At 40.5% G+C, this 18,722-nt stretch overlaps 1 protein-coding gene across 4 annotated transcripts in view; it reads left to right on the top strand.

The window, feature by feature from the left end:
- VPS50 (VPS50 subunit of EARP/GARPII complex) overlaps positions 1-18,722 on the top strand; it is a 108,668-nt gene that overhangs the window by 68,835 nt on the left and 21,111 nt on the right. For 2 of the 4 annotated variants that reach the window (XM_084858835.1, XM_084858834.1), the window contains exons 20-23: positions 974-1,080; positions 8,343-8,464; positions 10,666-10,722; positions 14,710-14,790. In XM_084858835.1, coding sequence (XP_084714961.1) covers positions 974-1,080; positions 8,343-8,464; positions 10,666-10,722; positions 14,710-14,790 — 367 coding nt within the window. The remainder of the gene's footprint in view (positions 1-973; positions 1,081-8,342; positions 8,465-10,665; positions 10,723-14,709; positions 14,791-18,722) is intronic. The other 2 variants (XM_084858837.1, XM_084858836.1) reach the window with 1 other exon arrangement.

Here is an 18,722-nt window from a genome sequence, read left to right as displayed (position 1 = left end):
GATTCTAGGGGGTCACATGGGCAGGTTCCCTCCCCTGTGATCTCCACTACTACTCAGTAGATCTGCAGGGAACAGCTGAATAGCGAGGAAAAGTGGGTGCTGCTGCAAACTTTATCTGTGGCCTAGCCTCCTTTTCTACACTATTTAGCTATTCCTCACTGATCACTGAACAAAGCAGGAGGTGCGGGGTGGGGGTGGGGGGACTTTTGACAGTTTGGTTACGTGGGATTTGTGCTTTCAAAGAGCTCTTTACTCCCTGCCTGAGTCAAGAGGGGGCTGCCATTCCCTACGCACGCACACACGCACACACACAGCTTTGGCAAGGAGAAGGCTGCTACCTCCCTGCCTGGACAGGGAAGGCTTGGGCAGAGCAGGCTTTGTGGGCTGCATGAAAGGCAGGCAACAGTTGCATGTGGCCCATGAGTTGCCCACTCTTGCAGCAAATTCTTCATCTGGTTTGAGGCAAGCTAATTCTTCAGAAGCAAGCAGTCATCCCTGACTTGAGAGATGCTTCTAGGATGGTGGGGTGGCTCCTTTATGGTGGGTGCTGCTTCATTCTAGGCAAAATGTTTGACAGCTGAGTGCAGTCGTGCACATATGGATTATCTGAGAACTCGGGCAGTTACAGGTGAAATGCTTGGTCTTCATTTTTCAACCTCCATTTAGTTGTTTTGGTAATATATGGTATTTTTGGTGAGGTTGTATGATAACCTTCCTCATTTCTCGCCAACTTAAGCCAGGTAAAGTAAAATCACTTTGTCAGGGTCAGTGAAAGCACCAGAATAATTTCAATTTAGAACTCATAATTTAAACTTAAAGTTTCATTTTCTAGTTCTTTGTATCAGAAACTAGACTTGTATGTGTAAATCTGTTGTATACTAGCGTAAACAAAATATAGAAGGAACATTAGTTTTCCACCTCATCTGTATGGTTTGAATATGTGTATGCACTTACAAGTATATTTTTAACCTAGTATTTCCCGAGAAACCCTGAGGAGCAGAAAGCGATCAGATTATTGCCTCAGCAAGGTGAACGCTCCCATTTTAACCAACACTACACTTAATGTAATAAGACTTGTTGGTAAGTGAAACTGTTTCTTAGCTTAATTTTTAATGCTTACTACATGTTCTATCATACTATTTCATATCATGTGGGGTGTGTGTGTGTGTGTGTGTGTGTGTGTAAATGAATGAATGAATGAATGAATGCCTGGATTTTAATCTTCACAAAAAACTTTGTAGCAGGAGCTTAATATTCTTTTGTTTTCATGCAAAGTACTGCATTCCTTTTAATGATATATCTAAGTTATAGTGGGCTTCACAGGAAGTAGGAAGAGAGGAAGTGATTACTGAAAATCAGTTCTCCAGTATTCTTTGTAACTGAAAGATAATGGCTTGAATCCTAGTTTCCCTTCTATGAGTGGAACAGGAGTTTCATGGTTCCCACTTCGCTCTGAAACCCACTGTGACCTCTGAAAATCTGCTTCTGAGAATTGAGGGACCCTTGTGAATGGTGTTGGGGAGATGGCATGAGAGGGCTGCAGACAGAGGGTGCAGTTAGCTGAAACTACCTTTCCCCTTCTGCATGTGAAAGAGCAGGATCCAAGCCATTATGGCCAAACAAATACGTTGGATTTAGAAAGACAAAATGTGGGTTTATTCCATGCTGAGCTATGGACTTGGATGTTTCTTTTCTCTTTGTTGTGTGCCCCACCTATAAAACAGAAACCAGAGTGCACCCATTCTGAGTGCACTCAGAATGCACCCCTACTAAGTGCAGATTAATAAAGCAAAGGCTTTGAAGTATTCTGCGGATCAAAGAAAGTGGTGTGAAAATTAAATATAATAATATCCAGTTCACCTATGGGGTGGGAGGGAGGTGTCTCTTGTGAGAGAGCAAATGTGAAATAAATAAATATTTAAAAGGAACGAGGCCTTGTTTTCATGTTCATATGTACCACACATACTTTACTTAACCCAAGTCCTAAGGACCAGTGACTCCAAATGTAAAAATGAAAGACTAAGGACGAGTAATTCCTGTGTACCTTTTCAGCACCACCGTTTTGTAATCATTGAGTTGGAATGGACATTGACAATAGTTTATGAACTATGTGCACAGGCTGTTGCCCAATGGCTTCACAGTGAGCTCTCCACACAAAGCAGTGGTCCTTGGTCTGGAAGCCGCCCTCTTGCCTGTTAAATGAGCTTTCTACAAACCTCAAGGGACCTGCGTTACACTGTAAGAAGCTGCAGTCAACCCTGCTCCCATATCCGAGCCTTTGTGGGCACGTCTTCTGGCTCTTCAGATTTTGGCCGTAGTATTTTAACAGAAGAAGTGATGCATTAAACGTGGCGCAGTTTGGTTGCAATGCCTGTTACTTAATCTTAACTGAGGTGTAAGAGCTGAACCTGGGGGAGCACTTGCGTTGCATCAATACTGAAGAAACGTGTGTGTCTGTGCATGTGTTTTATGGCTGTTCATGTTGTAGCAGAATGTCCTGCAGTGTCTGGGGACTTTTTGTTACATTCCTAACATTTGTATTTTATTCAGTTCTTTAAAAAGTGATTGTGCAAAGTCAACGTAGGCAAATTTGATTTTCATCTGATGGACACGAGGGAACATAATTGAATTGTTTTATGCGGAAGCTCATTTTCATGCCTCCTTGCTAGTAGCCCCCTTACCCGAAACGTCGTTATGCTTGGAAAGCATTTCCATTTGTTAGCGTGACCTAATGGCATGAGCTGCTGTGCTTCGAGGTCTTTTGGGACGCTGCTGTAAGAAGTTAATAACTATTGCCCAATAGATCTTGGGCAAACTCACAATGTCTTTCTCTGGACTAATAGTCTGTTGATGCATCTGTTTGTCTGAAGAATATGCAGAATCACCATCTATAAATTCAAACAGGCACTTTAGTCTTTTATAACACTTCACAAAATTTAGATGAACTTGGCAGCAACGATGTTGTTCAGTAGTTTTGAGCCAGGAATATAAGAAAAGGCTGCTGTGCACAAACCCCCGATTTGTTGGTTTTCATCTATTTCCTTAATAACTCCTATAAAGGATGTGCCTAGCTAGGTTGGCAGTTATATGGCAGGGCTTTGTGCAAAAGATTCCAGTATGGCTCCGGAGTGCAGTGTGTTCAGGAAGTCTGGAGAGAACTCATTACTTTTAAAGCCCAGATGGCCAACTGTTAGCCCTCAGGCCAGATCCAAGCCCTGAGGTAATTTTATGTGGTTCCCAGCATCCACACCACATTTTAATTAACTGTTAATTAACTATTAATTATTAATTAACTATTAATTATCAAAAAAGTGCCTCCCAGTTTCATCCTTAAAATGCTGTACAATTGTCAAAAATAGAGCTATCCTGCACTTTAGTGTTATATTTCTCTTTTGGATTTTGGCTGTAACATGTACAGGGTTGCACCCAATTTGTCTTAGTGGGAAATGCTTGAATTCATGCACCTGATTTTTGCAGACCCCCTTACCCACATAAGCACCTAATCCTGCCTGAAAAGCTGCTCCTGAGGGTCCCTCCGGAACAGAATGGGATGGTGTGCTGCGCAGAGAGTGTGGTAGGTGGGGGGCATTGTCGAACATTGGGTGCACCACCTTATGTGAGTGGAAGAACTTTCCATTAAAGCAAAGCCAGCATTGGATACATCCCATATATTTGCATGTAATTTTGTGCCTGAGTGCATATGCTTCATTACTGGAGAGTCCTTACTGCTAGAGCAGCCTTCTCCAACATGGCGCCTTCCAGATGTCTTGGACTGCAACTCCCATCATTCCCAGCAAACGCCAGTAGCCATGCTCGATGGGGATTATGGGAGTTGCAGTACAACACATCTGGAGGGCACCATGTTGGAGAACGCTGTACCAGAATGTGTGCCTACTTTATTATGGAGCCTGATCACTCATGAGGGGGCAATTTGTGTGACAAGATAGATTCCTGGCGCCAGACTCTGTAGACAACAACACAGAAAGGAGTGTAAACACAGAGTGGCTGTTACAAATAGATCTTGGGACAGCATTTGAGCTTTGTTGTATAGAATTAGCTGGGACATAAAAACAGGTTGGTGAAAGTTTCCAAGTTGGAGATACAGATCACCAACCATAACTTTCATTCCATCAACAAATGCAAGACAGCTTGACAAACATCCTCCAACCCAGCACGAGCAGCTGTTGTCAGGGTGGGGAATAAAAGTAGAGCCCCCAGTTGTATACACAAAAGCTCATCTACATGCCTAAAGATGTTATTTGTTTTGCAGCTATGGCTTTAATAAGTGATTTTATTAGAGCAGGTACCCAAAGTCAAGAACATCAGCTAAGCAAAAGGTTTTTGCTGAAATTAACCATACCATGAAATATTTTGCTGTGTTGGATTTCTAAAATGGTTAAAAAGTGTTTTTTTCTGCTCTGTACTCAGAAAGTACTAATTGGCATGTCTATAGCACTTTCTATCACACAAAGTGTTTTGTAGTTTTTGTATTATGTTTTTTTACCCTCACAATAGTTCTGAGAGGCAGATAAGGGTGAGAAATTGCACATCCTGGCTTCCATGCATTAGCCAACTCCAGTGTGGACATTAGAGGATATTTGTTGCTGAAAGAATATGAAAAGTAAAAAAGGATAGATATTGTAAAGAAACATTAAAAAGTCAGTGAACAGAGACTTAAAACTTTGGAATGTTGCCCTGTAGAATCTTGGTATTCATCTTGCATGGGCTAAATGATACATTGGACGTTTACAAACATGTTGAATAACATTTATAAGATACAATATGTTTTGTTATATGTTCTGCTGCTTAATTTCTCTCTCATACTATAGAGCAAAAACATTTTTCTGTTATTTCCTTCTCTGTCAGACTATAACAGGCAGGTTCGGGCCACTCCTTCATAATCCGCCTGTGATAAGCTTACCGTGAGCAAACTCTTCCCCTTTTGATATTTACAGCTTGTGTGTGCTGGAAAAGATACGTTGGAGTGAATCAAAATGTAATGGAAATTTTAACTGTCATATAATACTTACAGTACTTCATGTTGTCAAAGAACACAGTCATGTAAACCCGCTTTAGAATTGTCCAGAGCATAGAGTGAAATAATTCTAAACACATCCTTAAGCACTTGGGAGTTTTAGTACCATAATTTGTTGAGACGGAATGTATTGCTAAGAAATATGTGCCAGTAGCATAGCATTTGTCAAGAAACGTGGTTGACTGTTGTCTTTGTAGATATTTGCTTTCACTGACAGTGTTGCTCATCATATCCTTCACTTCCATTACAGTTAGTTATTCCATAACAAGGGGAAAAAAACCTTCACTACTTGTGCTGTTGGTGAACTTCCTGGTGTTACCTTTTAAAAAATACCTGTTTAATGGAAAAAGGTTGCTTGCTAGTTTTATAGAAGAGTGTTGAAAAATTGGCATCATTTTATGGAAAGAACAAAGAAGAAATGTTCTTGGAACATAAATGGTGTCAAGATGCAGAATGATGCAGTGATAAAGAAATGTTCTTGGCATCTAGTGGGAAAAAAGATTTACAAGGTCAAGATTTAGGAGAAGAGTGCCTTCTTTTGCCCATAGTCTTTTAAGTGCTGTCTTACACACTTTCTGTTATGTAACTGTGCCATCTGAAGAGAGGTCTGGAAAATCCATGTCTGCAAGACTATGTAGTAGATTATTTTTGTATTGCATGTAGGTTTCTTAAGAGTTTGAATTAGAAAGACAGGCAGTTGTAATTTCAGATAAAACACAGGGGATTTTTGATTTCATTAATGAAGTTCGAAGAACAAACATCGTTTTAAAAATGTGTATCATCCTAGATGGAGACTTCATGCATTAGTGCGAGTGAGCCGTGCTATTTTTCAAACATCCTGGGTAATGTGTGTTAGGAGAAGACTGCTGGAAAGATGCATGGATCCCTTGCCATGCATTGCTTGCAGTTCCGGAAAGAGGAAGTGCAACTTGCATTTCTTGGTTCAGTGCTTCCACATGTAAAACCACTACTATATATATCATAAATGAAATGTGTGTGGCTTTGTTTTTCCAGTTCTGTGTTACTCTAATCTCAATTCTGGGGAAAATATCAGTGATAAGCAGATGTGCCGTTCTATTTAATAATGTGAACCACTGAAAGCAAAATAGAAAACTTTAATTCCCCCACTGCATCCTTACTTGGTAGTCATCCCTACAGCTTCATTCTCTGGACACATCGAAGCACTTGAAATCGAAGAATCAGGTAGTAGCTACCAGTGTTCCACCATTTCTACCCTGAATAGTTTGCTTTCTGCTCTAAAAAGAGTGCTCTGTCTTTTTGCTGTAGATCTCCCTCCCTGCCTGGTTTTTTTAGGGGTGAGGGGCAGGTGACATAATTTATTTATTTATTTATTTATTTATTTATTTAATTTCATTTCTATACTGCCCAATAGCTGAAGCTCTCAGCAAAGAATAACCAACATAGCTAGGTCTCATATTTGGTCAACGTGTTCTTTGTATTTCTCTAGATATTCTGCTACAGAGATTTGGACTCATGGTGAGTCTCAGAGTACCCCCCCCTTTCTTTTTGGTAAACTGAAGACTGCTCCCTGGGCAACTACTCACATCAGCCAAGTGCAAACTGGATGATTACAGATGTAATCAGTAGCAATCCCAGTCTCTGTAGTCACTAGAATTACTTTATATATCCATGATCCGCTGGTTCATATGTTATGCCTGTCCAGGCAACCGTGCTCAGTGACAGTTCGGACTATTCATGTGTTCAGACGTGTATTGTGTGAGCTAGCCCAGAGGGAGAGATAATGAGTGGAAAATAAGGAAAGGTTCAAGACTACGTGGGCTACTAGAAAGATGCTTGCATGCTGAAAACCTAGTATTTATAGGATCATTAGGCAATAAAATACCTGTCTTGTCTTACTAATTTCTCCTATGTTACTAATTGCCCTCCATTGAGGCTTTGCTTACCTGCCTGTGTTCCTGTGTCTCAAAGCCATCAAAACAGTTATTTTACGGATTGGTCAGTAGTTTTCATTACAGGCTTAATGATTGTTACTCGTATGTCTGTGGGCTTCTGTCCTTGGAGTCATTTGAATGAGAAGACAGCACACCTAAACGTGCCAGCACATACAGTGATTGTTTGCAGACTTTGCATGAGTGTAAAAAGATGGTATAATATCTTTTTCCATAAACGTGATGTATGTTCAGTATGTGTAAACTACAATTTTCAGGTGGATTATCATTCCTTCTACTTCTGATGTTCAGGCGGTGAGTGGTGATTCTGTAACCAAAATGGTATCACACACACATAAGAGAGGTATTTGTAGACTCGGGGGGCAGAAATACAAAAAAGATTTAGGGGGAAAAACTAAGGCAAGGGACCCCCCCCCCCAACCCCCATGGAATGCTGACCGACTGTTAGGAGTTGTGCGGGGAGAGGGGGGAGACAGAATGTTGTGGCCGGAATCCTGAACCCAGAACTCCTGGCACTGCATCATTTTGTGGCATGTTCCACTTATCCTATCTATGCCTGTTTCCAGCATTCCATCACACTTCAAAAACTGACTAAAACTCCAACCTGGCATGGGATGAAGGAGTTAGGAGCAAGCTCCTAGGAGGATAGCTAGGGATATTGGGGTAGGAGTAGGTTTAGCACCTTACCTATGGGGACCTGAGTACACCCCCTTTGCTTTCTGTTAGATAATGTAATGGCTGCTATTTATTCCAATAGAGAGAAATAAAAATAAAGGTATTCAGTTGAGAGCAATGTTGCAGTAAGGGAAAAACCTGCATAATTCCTCTGATATTGAGTGGTCCAGCACGGATAGTACAATGGATTGGATTCTAGTTGGTCCCAGTGCAGGAAGTGAGTGGAACAATGATTTCCATCAATTCCCTATTCCCTCCTGCAACTCCCTGTGCCCTCAAAAATCTGCTCTGGAAGCTTGGGCAACCATCTAGAACAGTGTGTGAGGTGGCACTGGGGGCTGCAGGGAGAAGGAAGAACTGGCAAAAAATTTTGTCCTGCTCCCTTCCTCTAGCAGAGAGCTTCTGCTGGTTCCCAGCTCCCTCCCCCAATAGATGGTATCCCTTCTGTTCATGGAGGGGTAACTTTGGATCCAGTCGAATGTGTTTCTGTGTGACTCACATAGACAGCCACCCAGCCCTGTAGCATCCTTTTACACACAGTTTGCCTGTCATTATTATTGGCATTTCACTGGTATCTAGTATTCAAGATTTTAAATAATAAGGTGGGAAAGCTGGTTTTGAATTCACTTAGCAAACTAATGTCTACATAACAATTGGGCTTGGAGAGCTAAACTTTTGTTTGCCATTTTTTGTCTTTTAAGGCAAATACATGCAGATGATGAACATTTTGAAGCCCATTGCATTTGATGTGATCCACTTCATGTCTCAGCTTTTTGACTATTATATGTATGCAGTATATACGTTCTTTGGCCGAAATGATACAGTAAGTAAATATGACCATTTAATCAGTGTTTGTGTGTATGGCGAAGGGAAAAGAACAGGGGAGCAGTAGCAGTTGGGATAGTAAATTGCTCTTGAAGTATAATTATTACAAGGTTCATATAAGGGTTTATGTTTATCTCAGCTTTCAAGATGGTATAGAAAAGTAAACATAGTGAGGAAGCAATCTGAGAATTAAAGAAAAATGAGTTTGTTGACTTGGGGGCTCTCACAATGACCTGGTTTACATAACTCAACAACCCACCTTGGGTAATTACCCTTACTCTCTGCTCTGCCTCGAAATCTGTGTATCTCTACCTTGAAATTTGCATATCTTTACCAATCCCCTTCGCTCCCTGCTCTGTCTTAAACCCCTGTAACTGCTCTGTAACCCATATGTTTATCTGACTGCTAACAATGGAGACCAGTGGATGGAAGTGAGAAGCATGAAGGGGTGAGAGTTGGGGTCATGGAGCTGAAAGCTGCTGGCACCCGCAGGAGGAGGAGCTTCTTGAGTGGATGTAATTGGTAATGTGTGAAGCAGCCTTTTTTTTTTTTTTTTTAAAGGGGTTTACTAGCAAAGCAAACTCCTAAGTGGAGTTTGAAATTGACAAGGACATTGACAAGAGGGGGATAGTGATATGCTGGGCTAAATAGTGGACAGACGGTCTTGCACACTTGTGCAAGATGCTGATTTTTTTTTTAAGTTTGCAAATTTGTTACCATATTCCTAAGGCCTTCAAAAATTAATTCCACTTGGTGATCTTATGCAAGGTAGGGCGTTCCCTCAGGAGCCATCAATCCCAGTAGACCAATTGTAAAAAGGGTGCTGATCTAGGGACCGAGGAAACAAGGAATTCTGCCGCAGAGGCACCTGGGCTACACATCAGGAGCCGGTGGGAAGACTGAGGGGGGAAACAAGCCATGGAAGCCGCAGAGTGCCAGACCGTCTATTGCATTCGCGAATGAACAACCAACCTATGGTGGCTTCTTCTCAGTGTGGCTTAACGTGACATGCAAACTCACCCAATATGTCATAGTGAGCCTTCCTAGGCCAAGAGGAAAAACAACAACAAAAATTGTTTTAAGCTTCTCCTCCTGGGTGGAAAGTGCCTGAAGGCAAACAGATGAGAGGAATCTAGGTAGGCTGGTGGGTATGCTCTTATGGACTTAAAAGAGCTCCTAATGGAGAGTTTCAAGTAATTCCAGAAATAAGTGGGGGGATGATCTGGTTTGGATGATTATTCCAAGCATCATAAACTATGGTTTACAAAGCAAGGATCAAATGTCAAGGCCGAGATTGTTCCCTCACCCCTTTCCTCCCACCCTCCCATTGTGTGCCAGCTTGGGTGCAAAGATCCTGGGCTGCATTAAGCCAAAGTTCACCATTACATCTGAATTGGAGGACCCTGACATAATGTTGGTTAACGAACTAGGAAAATAAGCCAGGATGCCAATGGAACAAGTTACCCATGATCCAAAATCAGTGGGACATAAGTGCAACTAACTTAGTCTGGGTCCAGCCCAAGAGGATTGTAATATTGGCCCTGTTGCCCCTAGACTATGGTTCAAATTGTAGAGTAGGGTGGTTTTTGTTACACTCATGGGAAGAGTATAGAGGTGACAGGTCATTACTAGGCATCTTGGGCGTTTCAAGATACACCAGGAGATGAAAACAGGAAGTGCCTATGCCTCACTTAGCAACTGTTGGCAAATCCTTGCATAGAACACTTCTAAACACTGAGAAGCTTTGCTTTAACTAGCTTGATACATTTCACACATGCCATAAATCATTTATTTAGAAGTTATAAATCTGAAAGGTATGTTCAGAACATCAGTACAAACAAATAATGGATATTTCCCATGTTTTAGCAGTTGCAAAACCTAATCAGATATCAGATTCAACTGCCTCATGAGTTTTAGCAAAATAGGATTCTAAATGAGTCATTTAGGGCGCAATCCTATGTGTGTTTAGACAGAGAAAAGGCCTACAACATGGGGCATGCTGGGAGTTGTAGGCCTTTTCTCTGTCTAAACATGCATAGGATTGCGCCCTATTCTTTTTGGCAGGAATAATACACTGAGATTTTGTCGTTTACAGAAATGTTCAGGAAGTATTTATTTTAAAAGTGATTTGATTTTAATTGGCTATTTGTGCTATTCTTTATTTCACTTTTTTTGTCCATCTCCCTTTTTTTTTTTAAGCTCTTACCCAGTTCTGTACTTTCCACATCTAGCAGAGAACAACACAGTGCTAGGCAGGTAAATGCACAACAGCTGAATGAAAACAACTGTGTTTCCTACTGTAGTGTGCTTTATTGATGGTTCTTTGTAGGATAGTTTTTTCATAGGAAACATACGACTTACAGAAAGGGTCTATGAATTTGATTCAGCCCTCTTGTGTGAAGGTGATGTGATATCCTAGCACCTATGAAGACTGAAAACAACTTTGCCCAGCTTTTTAACATGTATTTGGTATGTGCTTTAGACCAGTGATCTTCATTAGTTAGACCAGCTTTGCAAAATTTGTGGCCCACCAGGCACAACACAGCCATGCATAGTAGGCCCATTAGGGGCTCAATAAGCTTCCTGTTTTTTCCTTGCCTGTCTTGGTCTGCAAAAAGGGAAATACGTGAGTGCTGTCAATCACCTTGCAGGTCACAATACATCCTTGGATGCTCAGCTGTGTTAGGCTTGGTTGGTTGTAATCCGTCATGACTTGACGTAGACTACACAGCAATTGCCATCATTTAAAAATATTTTGACCAATATGCTTGTTCAGGTTACCCAAACTCGCAATTGTTTCTACGCTAGTTGAATCATGAGCAGACAGGCAAATTAAAATGTTGCTACCAAGACACATCCTATCTCACCAACTAATAATTTGAAATTTCACCCACATTCAGTTTTCCCTCTGTCCAAACTAACATTAGATTATTGTGGAATTGGTTAATCTCAGTATTAAACCTGGCACATTCCGAAATGCTATTAACACCATCCTTTAAAGCTATAGACCAAACTTAGTTGATTTTGTCTGAAAGCTTTGCCTCCTTCACCTAGCCAATATGTTAACCTTTTTTTCCTGGTCTCATTCCCTCTCATGAGGTGTAATCACTTTTAAAAATTTGAATTCCCCAAAACTACAGTATTGATGTTATAAATTTTCACTAATATTCTCTCAGGTCCCATTTCTATATGATTGAAATGCACTAAACAGTCAGTGAATGTACAAACATAGAACAGTGTCGGATTATATTATGATTTTATGCTATAATTAATTCAACCATGAATCAGTTTCTAAGCTAGTGTTTTAAGAAAAGAACCTGAAAATGCATCAGAGGATTAAGGGCAATATAAAATTACCAGAAATACTATATAGTATTTCAAGCTTCAAATCACCTAAGCAGCAATTAGGCAATAATAATTGGATTGAAACCCATGAATTATGCTTAGTAAAAGCTGTTTGTTATTAGACAGCTATTTAATAGGTAAACCATAAATAATTCTCCATAATAAAAGGAAAAATATGTTGTATCCCATCTTTGTAGAACACATAATTACATCCCCCCCCCCCCCCCGGCTGATAGTAACCTGGTTGACACGATCAAAACAGCCCACTGTGGCCACAGTAGGCTGTGGTCCATGCTATGTGGGATTGGCATATTCAATACCCAGCTGTGGCTTGTCATGCAAACTCAGGGACTGTGGGTTATGCAAGTAAACAACCCTTGCATAACCCAACAACATATCATGGGTTACACGAGGGTTGTTTAACCCTCGCATAACCCATGGTCCCTCAGTTCTCACAACATGATAAGCTGCGGCCGATCGTTGAATATTCAAAATGGCTGCACGCACTTGCCAAAATGGTTGTACACTGCAGCCAGCATGTGCCACAGCTTTTCTTAAATAAGCCATGGTGACCTGTTCAGTCATGAGAATCATTCCATTTACTTCATAGTGTAGCTACTTCCAGTCTTGACTTCGATAGGTTTTTGCTGCACACCACTGAAATTTTGAAATCTGCAGTGGGAACTCTCATGGAAAAGTTTTTTGAATTGGGTCTCTCCTCATAATTGTATATTGGAAACCCAAGTTGTTAAAATAACCATACCAAGCAACATGCAGTTTGTTGCAAGTGAACAGTTGTAAAATACTTTTGATGAATGGCTTTACACCAGCCATTATGAAGTTCTAAGAGCCAACTCAGTCCTAGAAATTCATGAAGCATTACAGCAGCCTTGCAACTAGTTCCAAATATGAACCAGAATACCTGCCTTCACATTGATGAACAACACCAAAGCTTTGTATTTGGGAGCATATCTTTTCCCCATCCTTAGCACTGCACATAAACAACATAAACAGAGCCTTTTAATAAAGTGAATTATTGATGCAGGTTCAGGCTCATCAAATAACCTAAGTGCATTACCCCACTCCTGGTTTTTCATTCACAGAGCTGCAGAGTGTTATATATGGTTTTTACGATTATGTAGCTAAACATGAGACATGACCATCATGCACAAAGCTGTGGGACCTGTTCTTTGAAAGCCAGCTGATAGCAATAGAGATAACAGAGATTATGTGAATTCAGATGCACTCTTGGATATTTGATGCTATCTCTGTTGGGGATGCCATCAATGTACTGTGGGCTAACTAGAGTTTCATATTTTAATTAAAGGTTAGCCACACCAAATTGAGAAAAGGGTTATTTTGACTCTTTGAGGACAAACGTAGAACAAAATTAATTGGTCTTTTTTATGATGACATTTCTCTCAATGAAATACTGTCACCCCACCCATCCATGTACCCAGATAAAGAAGCACTTGATAGTCTTAAGTGCTCTTCGATATTCAGTTATCCACATAACTATTGTAGGCGCTGAACAATTGTATTCCCTTTAAAATATTCAGTCTGTTCAGTCCGCTCATTTACTTCAAACCACTTAGTCACGGTTTGCCAGTGCGATATCAATGGGACTAATTTGGCCTGTGTACAAGTACGTTAGCATAAGTGGTTTTTGAATGACACTTTTAGACATAGGAAAGGCTGTTCTATTGAATCCAAACCAAAGGAGTGTCTGTTTCTAAACTTAAAAATTATTCTTGGTGCAAAACACATACCACTATCTTAGTAATATGACTGAAGTAGACCTTAATAAGTAATGAAGTCGACATTAGTAATATGATTGAATGTATGTCTTTATAGTTTTCACTGGATTTAAAATTAGATAAGATGCTGAACTGCAGACTGGAAGGTCGGCAGGTCAGCAGTTCGAGACCCGAGTGCTGCGTGATGGAGTGAGCTCCTGTCTTCAGTCCCAGCTTCTGCCAACCTAGCAGTTCGAAAGCAAGAAATTGCAAGTAGATAAATAGGTACCGCCTCGGCGGGAAAGGTAACAGCGTTCTGTGCACCTCGGTGTTCAGTCATGCCGGCTACATGACCACGGAAGTGTCTTCCGACAGCGCTGGCTCTTCGGCTTAGAAACGGGGATGAGCACCGCACCCTAGAGTCAGACACGACTGGTTGGGGACACCTTTACCTTTACCTTTAAGAAGTGATAGCATGAGCTAGTATAATCCATGTATAGAATGGAATTAAGCCAGTTAATACCAGCTGAAAACTGGGCCTTTGGGTCTTTTGTAAACCATGGCAATGGAACATTTTATGCTAGATTCATATTGCAAGTGTTCATGTAGGTGTAACTTCATTAAATCTTTTCAAATGAAAATCTGCATTATATAACTGGTTATATAAATGTGTGAAGATAAATGCTACTAAATGAGTACAGATTGTCATTCCAAGTTGTATTAAATTAGCTTTTCAGCAGGCAAAATATCCAGCACCATTTGATGTCATTATCATGAAGAATACAAAGCCCATGATTTTCCTTTGTCCCAAAGTGACCATGTTGAAGCAATATAAAAGGTTCTGGAAATTATCCCCTAATACAAAGGCTAATTCTTGTGTCAGTATGAATTGTGTGTGATCATTCTAGTGTATGGAAGTCACTTTATCTTTTTATATGTGTGTGGTGTTGAGTGTGCATTGATACTATCTTTCTGTTTGTTTGTTTTTAAACCCCCCCCCCATTTTTGATTACAAAAATGTCACACTGGTTACAATGTGGTTACAATGTCACACTGAGCTTTTATGTAGTGTGACACTGGGACGTGAGCCAATTGGCAATTTCCTTTAGTTTATTTCAATTCTACCCAAATGCTGTTGCTTAGAATTCCCTCTTACTTACAGTTTGAATCGACGGGACTGGGACTCAGCAGTAGCAGGCTTCGCACCACCCTGAACAGAATACAAGAGAGTTTGATTGATCTGGTAAGTCACAGGACTTGTTCGTTAAGCTGGAATCCCTGCTTGCTCTGATCTATTAGCATAGAGAAGATAACCAAACCAGCATTCTCCTACACAGAATGGCTGCTTCCACTTCTTCTGTCTCACATTTTTTGAAGATGAGCCAATCCTCACAACCAGTAATAATACTTAAGAGCCTCATTATCACCTCATTCACTCAATAATGCAAGGAGGGCCTGTCACCATAATTATCCTGGCCAATGGATTTGTTGAAGCCTGTAGATTGGGCTTTGAAGGATGCAAACCTCTTAGCATGTCATCACTACAACATTCCATCCACAGTAAGCAGTTCCCTGCCCCCTTCTCTCTCTCTCTCCTCCCCCCCCTTGCCCCCATGTCTTCAAAAACCTTGATGAGAGATCACTGTAATGATTTTTTGGTTACCACACTTCCCATCTTAATAATTGAGGCTCAGCAGACCCACAATTCAGCACTGGTACCGTGTAATACTTTTAAACTATAATTCAAGATGCCATTTCCCATGTATATAGTCTTAAGCTTTCCCCTTGGAGAATTGCTGAAGGCCATGGCCTGGGTATATTTTCAGAAACACTACAAGCGCTTCTGTGGTCAATCCATGTGTTAGCATACAGTAATATTGGGATTTTATTCAGTATTTCAGTTTTGTTTTGTTTCCCTGCGCAGTCAAGATGGTATTTAAAAATGGAACACAATTAAGATACTTGCCTATGAAAAGATACCTCCTGTTGGGGTGAAGCAGTGAGGAGAACTACATACAGCAGATGAGACTTGGGTTGCTTAATGCTCTTCAGGAAAGTGCTCCATTCACAATAATAATGTCAGTAAAAGTGGCTTCCTGGGTAAACCTTTGTATTTGAAATCAAATTTTACATTTGAGCATGCTGTGAAACTCCATGGGAAATTAATATAAGAATGTGCCTCCCCCCTTATCCCCAGGATCTACATTTTTCATTTTGTAGTCATTATTTATCATCAGTTATTGAAATAGGTATTCGTACAATTCAAGAATCTACGGTGCAAAGACTACATTTCTTCTTCCTATTTGAAGAAATATAAAGTAGTAACTCAAAGAAGAAATACAGTTAGTGATCTGGTTCACACGATTGTCACCACCTACCATGGGTTATTTAAGCCATGGTATGGTAGGTTATGGCACATGCTGGCCACCACTGGGAATATTCAAACTGTGGCAGGCAGTTGCCATGGCTTATCGTGACATTTGAATCCGGGCAGAGTGGCTTGTGTTGTAGGTAACAAGCCACCCAGAATATTCATAATGGTCGTGCCAGTGGGAACCAGTGATCATGAGAACCAGCCCAGTGTCTTGTTTCACAGCAGTTGTAGTATGTGTGGATACTGCTGGCTTGACAATCCTCTAGAAGCTACTGGGTCTACTCTACATAGGACTAATATTGGATTTAACCCCATATGTTTTACCGAAATGATACAGAGTTATGTGTTGTGCTTGAATTTTTATTTTTTACTTCATTTTTTCCTAATGAAATAGCTAGAGTTTCTTTAGGGCTGAGCTGCATGTGTATTGCATAACTACAACAGGATATATCCAGATAGTCCATTGAATGCACACCCCTGGATTCTTTAAGTATTGTGTTCGATTCCATTTCTCTTATAAGTTAGAGCTGTAGCTAATGCTCATTTTTTCCCCTGCAAGAAGAAATGTGTAACCGGTGCAATATGGTGTGTAGAAAAGTAGTCCAAAGAGCATACTTGGGAAATGTTTGATAGATGGAAGTATCATTTCAATGAATCCCATGTTAGGGATAAGATTGCTATTTCAGATTCTTTGTTATGGGCATTTTCCCCAGACCCTGTATGTTTTTTCCCCAGTAACAGATGGCCTGGCTTTAAGTATGGGAATAAGCACTATATGTTACAGATATAAAAGGGCAGAAAAATAGTCCAGCTCATCTGTCTGTAAGGGTGTGCTAGTTGTATGGAATTATTGATAGATGTTGATTTAGATTTTTGTGTGCCATTTTTTTAAATAGGCAAGGACCAATGTAGTCTGGGTGTTCTTTTTTTAGTTAGATTTTTAGCATCCCAGGGCATAGTCTGAGAGCACATGATCTAGCCACCTTGTTGAAGCTAAGCAGGTCTGGATCTAGTCAGTACCTGGATCGGAGACCACGTGGGAATCCCAGGTATGCTGTCTTGAGTTCCATGGTGGAAGGAAGGTGTGATATGCATGTACTAAATAAAAAATAGATTCCACAGCAGTACAAAGCACTCCTTTATTAAATATATTTGCTATACATTTCTTCCTCCCACCCTCCAGTAAGAATTAGGATGCTATCTGCAACAGGGCACATACACGCAAAACATGGTTTCACTTTATATGAACAATTGGCTGCTCTTTGTTTATCATACCAGTGTTAATGATGGATTTTATTGCAGGGGTGGACAACATGTGGCCTGTAGACTGCATGTGACCCCTGACCCCTGCAGTGCCCCTGTGTCCAGAAAATTTTAGAAAAAACTTTTCTTTAGAGGAAAAAATGGCATCTGGAGCACTACAGAGTGCCAAAAAGATTAAATCTAGCTGCTACAGAGCACTAAAAGGGTCAAATTTAGCTTGCAAACAAGCTAGATTTGGTGTTTTTGGCACTCTGTAATGCTCTGGATCCATCACAAAGAAAAAGAAATGCAAGAAAGCAAAGTGGCTGTCTGATGAGGCTTTACAAGTAGCTGAGGAAAGAAGGGAAGCGAAAAGCAAGCGAGAAAGGGGAAGATATATCCAACTGAATGCAGAGTTCCAGAGAATAACAAGGAGAGACAAGAAGGCCTTCTTAAATGAACAATGCAAAGAAATCGAGGAAAACAATAGAATGGTAAAGACTAGAGACCTTTTCAAGAAAATCAGAGATATCAAGGGAACGTTTTGTGCAAAGACGCCGGGCATGATAAAGGACCAAGAAGGCAGGGACCTAACAGAAGCAGATGAGATTAAGAAGAGGTGGAAAGAATACACAGAAGAACTATACAGGAAAGATCTCAGTCCCCGATAGCCATGATAGTGCGGTCACTGAACTTGAGCTGGACATCCTAGAGAGTGAAGTCAAGTGGGCCTTAGGAAGCATTACTAACAACAAAGCTAGCGGAGATGACAGTATTCCAGCTGAGCTATTTAAAATCCTAAAAGATGCTGCTGCTAAAGTGCTGCACTCAATAAGCCAACACATTTGGAACACTCAACAGTGGCCAGTGGAAAAGGTCAGTTTACATTCCAATTTGAAAGAAGGGCAATGCCAAAGTGTGTTCTAACTACCGTACAATTGCACTCATTTCACATGCCAGCAAGGTTATGCTCAAAATCCTACAAGCTAGGCTTCAGCAGTATGTGAACCGAGAACTACCGGAAGTACAAGCTGGGTTCCAAAGAGGCAGAGGAACTAGAGATCAAATTGCCAACATTCACTGGATCATGGAGAAAGCAAGAAAATTCCAGAAAAACGTCTATTTCTGCTTCATTGACTATGCTAAAGCCTTTGATTGTGTGGATCACAAAGGCATTTTAGCTTTCTAAATTTTTATCTTTGCTGTTTTAAATCTGTATTTTAAACTCCTGTACTGCTGCTAGGTTTTATTGTGGTTGTATTGTTATATTGTGGTTTTAATGTTCTGTATATTTTAAATTGTTTTATTGTGTGTTGTTTGGTTTTAGTTTTTGTGAACCGCCCAGAGAGCTTCGGCTATTGGGCGGTATAGAAATAAATAAATAAATAAATAAAATAAAAAGTCTGGCAAATTCTTAAAGAGATGGGAGTACCACCCTGTCTCCTGAGAAACCTGTACGAGGGTCAAGAAGCAACAGTAAGAACCAGACATGGAACAACCGAGTGGTTCAAAATTGGGAAAGGAGTATGACAAGCCTGTATATTGCCACCCTGCTTATT

Source organism: Heloderma suspectum, chromosome 5, assembly GCF_057233095.1.
Source record: "Heloderma suspectum isolate Gila_16-S chromosome 5, 16-S_ref, whole genome shotgun sequence".
NCBI lineage: Eukaryota > Metazoa > Chordata > Lepidosauria > Squamata > Helodermatidae > Heloderma > Heloderma suspectum.
The sequence above is the reverse complement of the archived record's forward strand: the minus strand, read 5'-3'. Positions and strand labels throughout refer to the sequence as shown.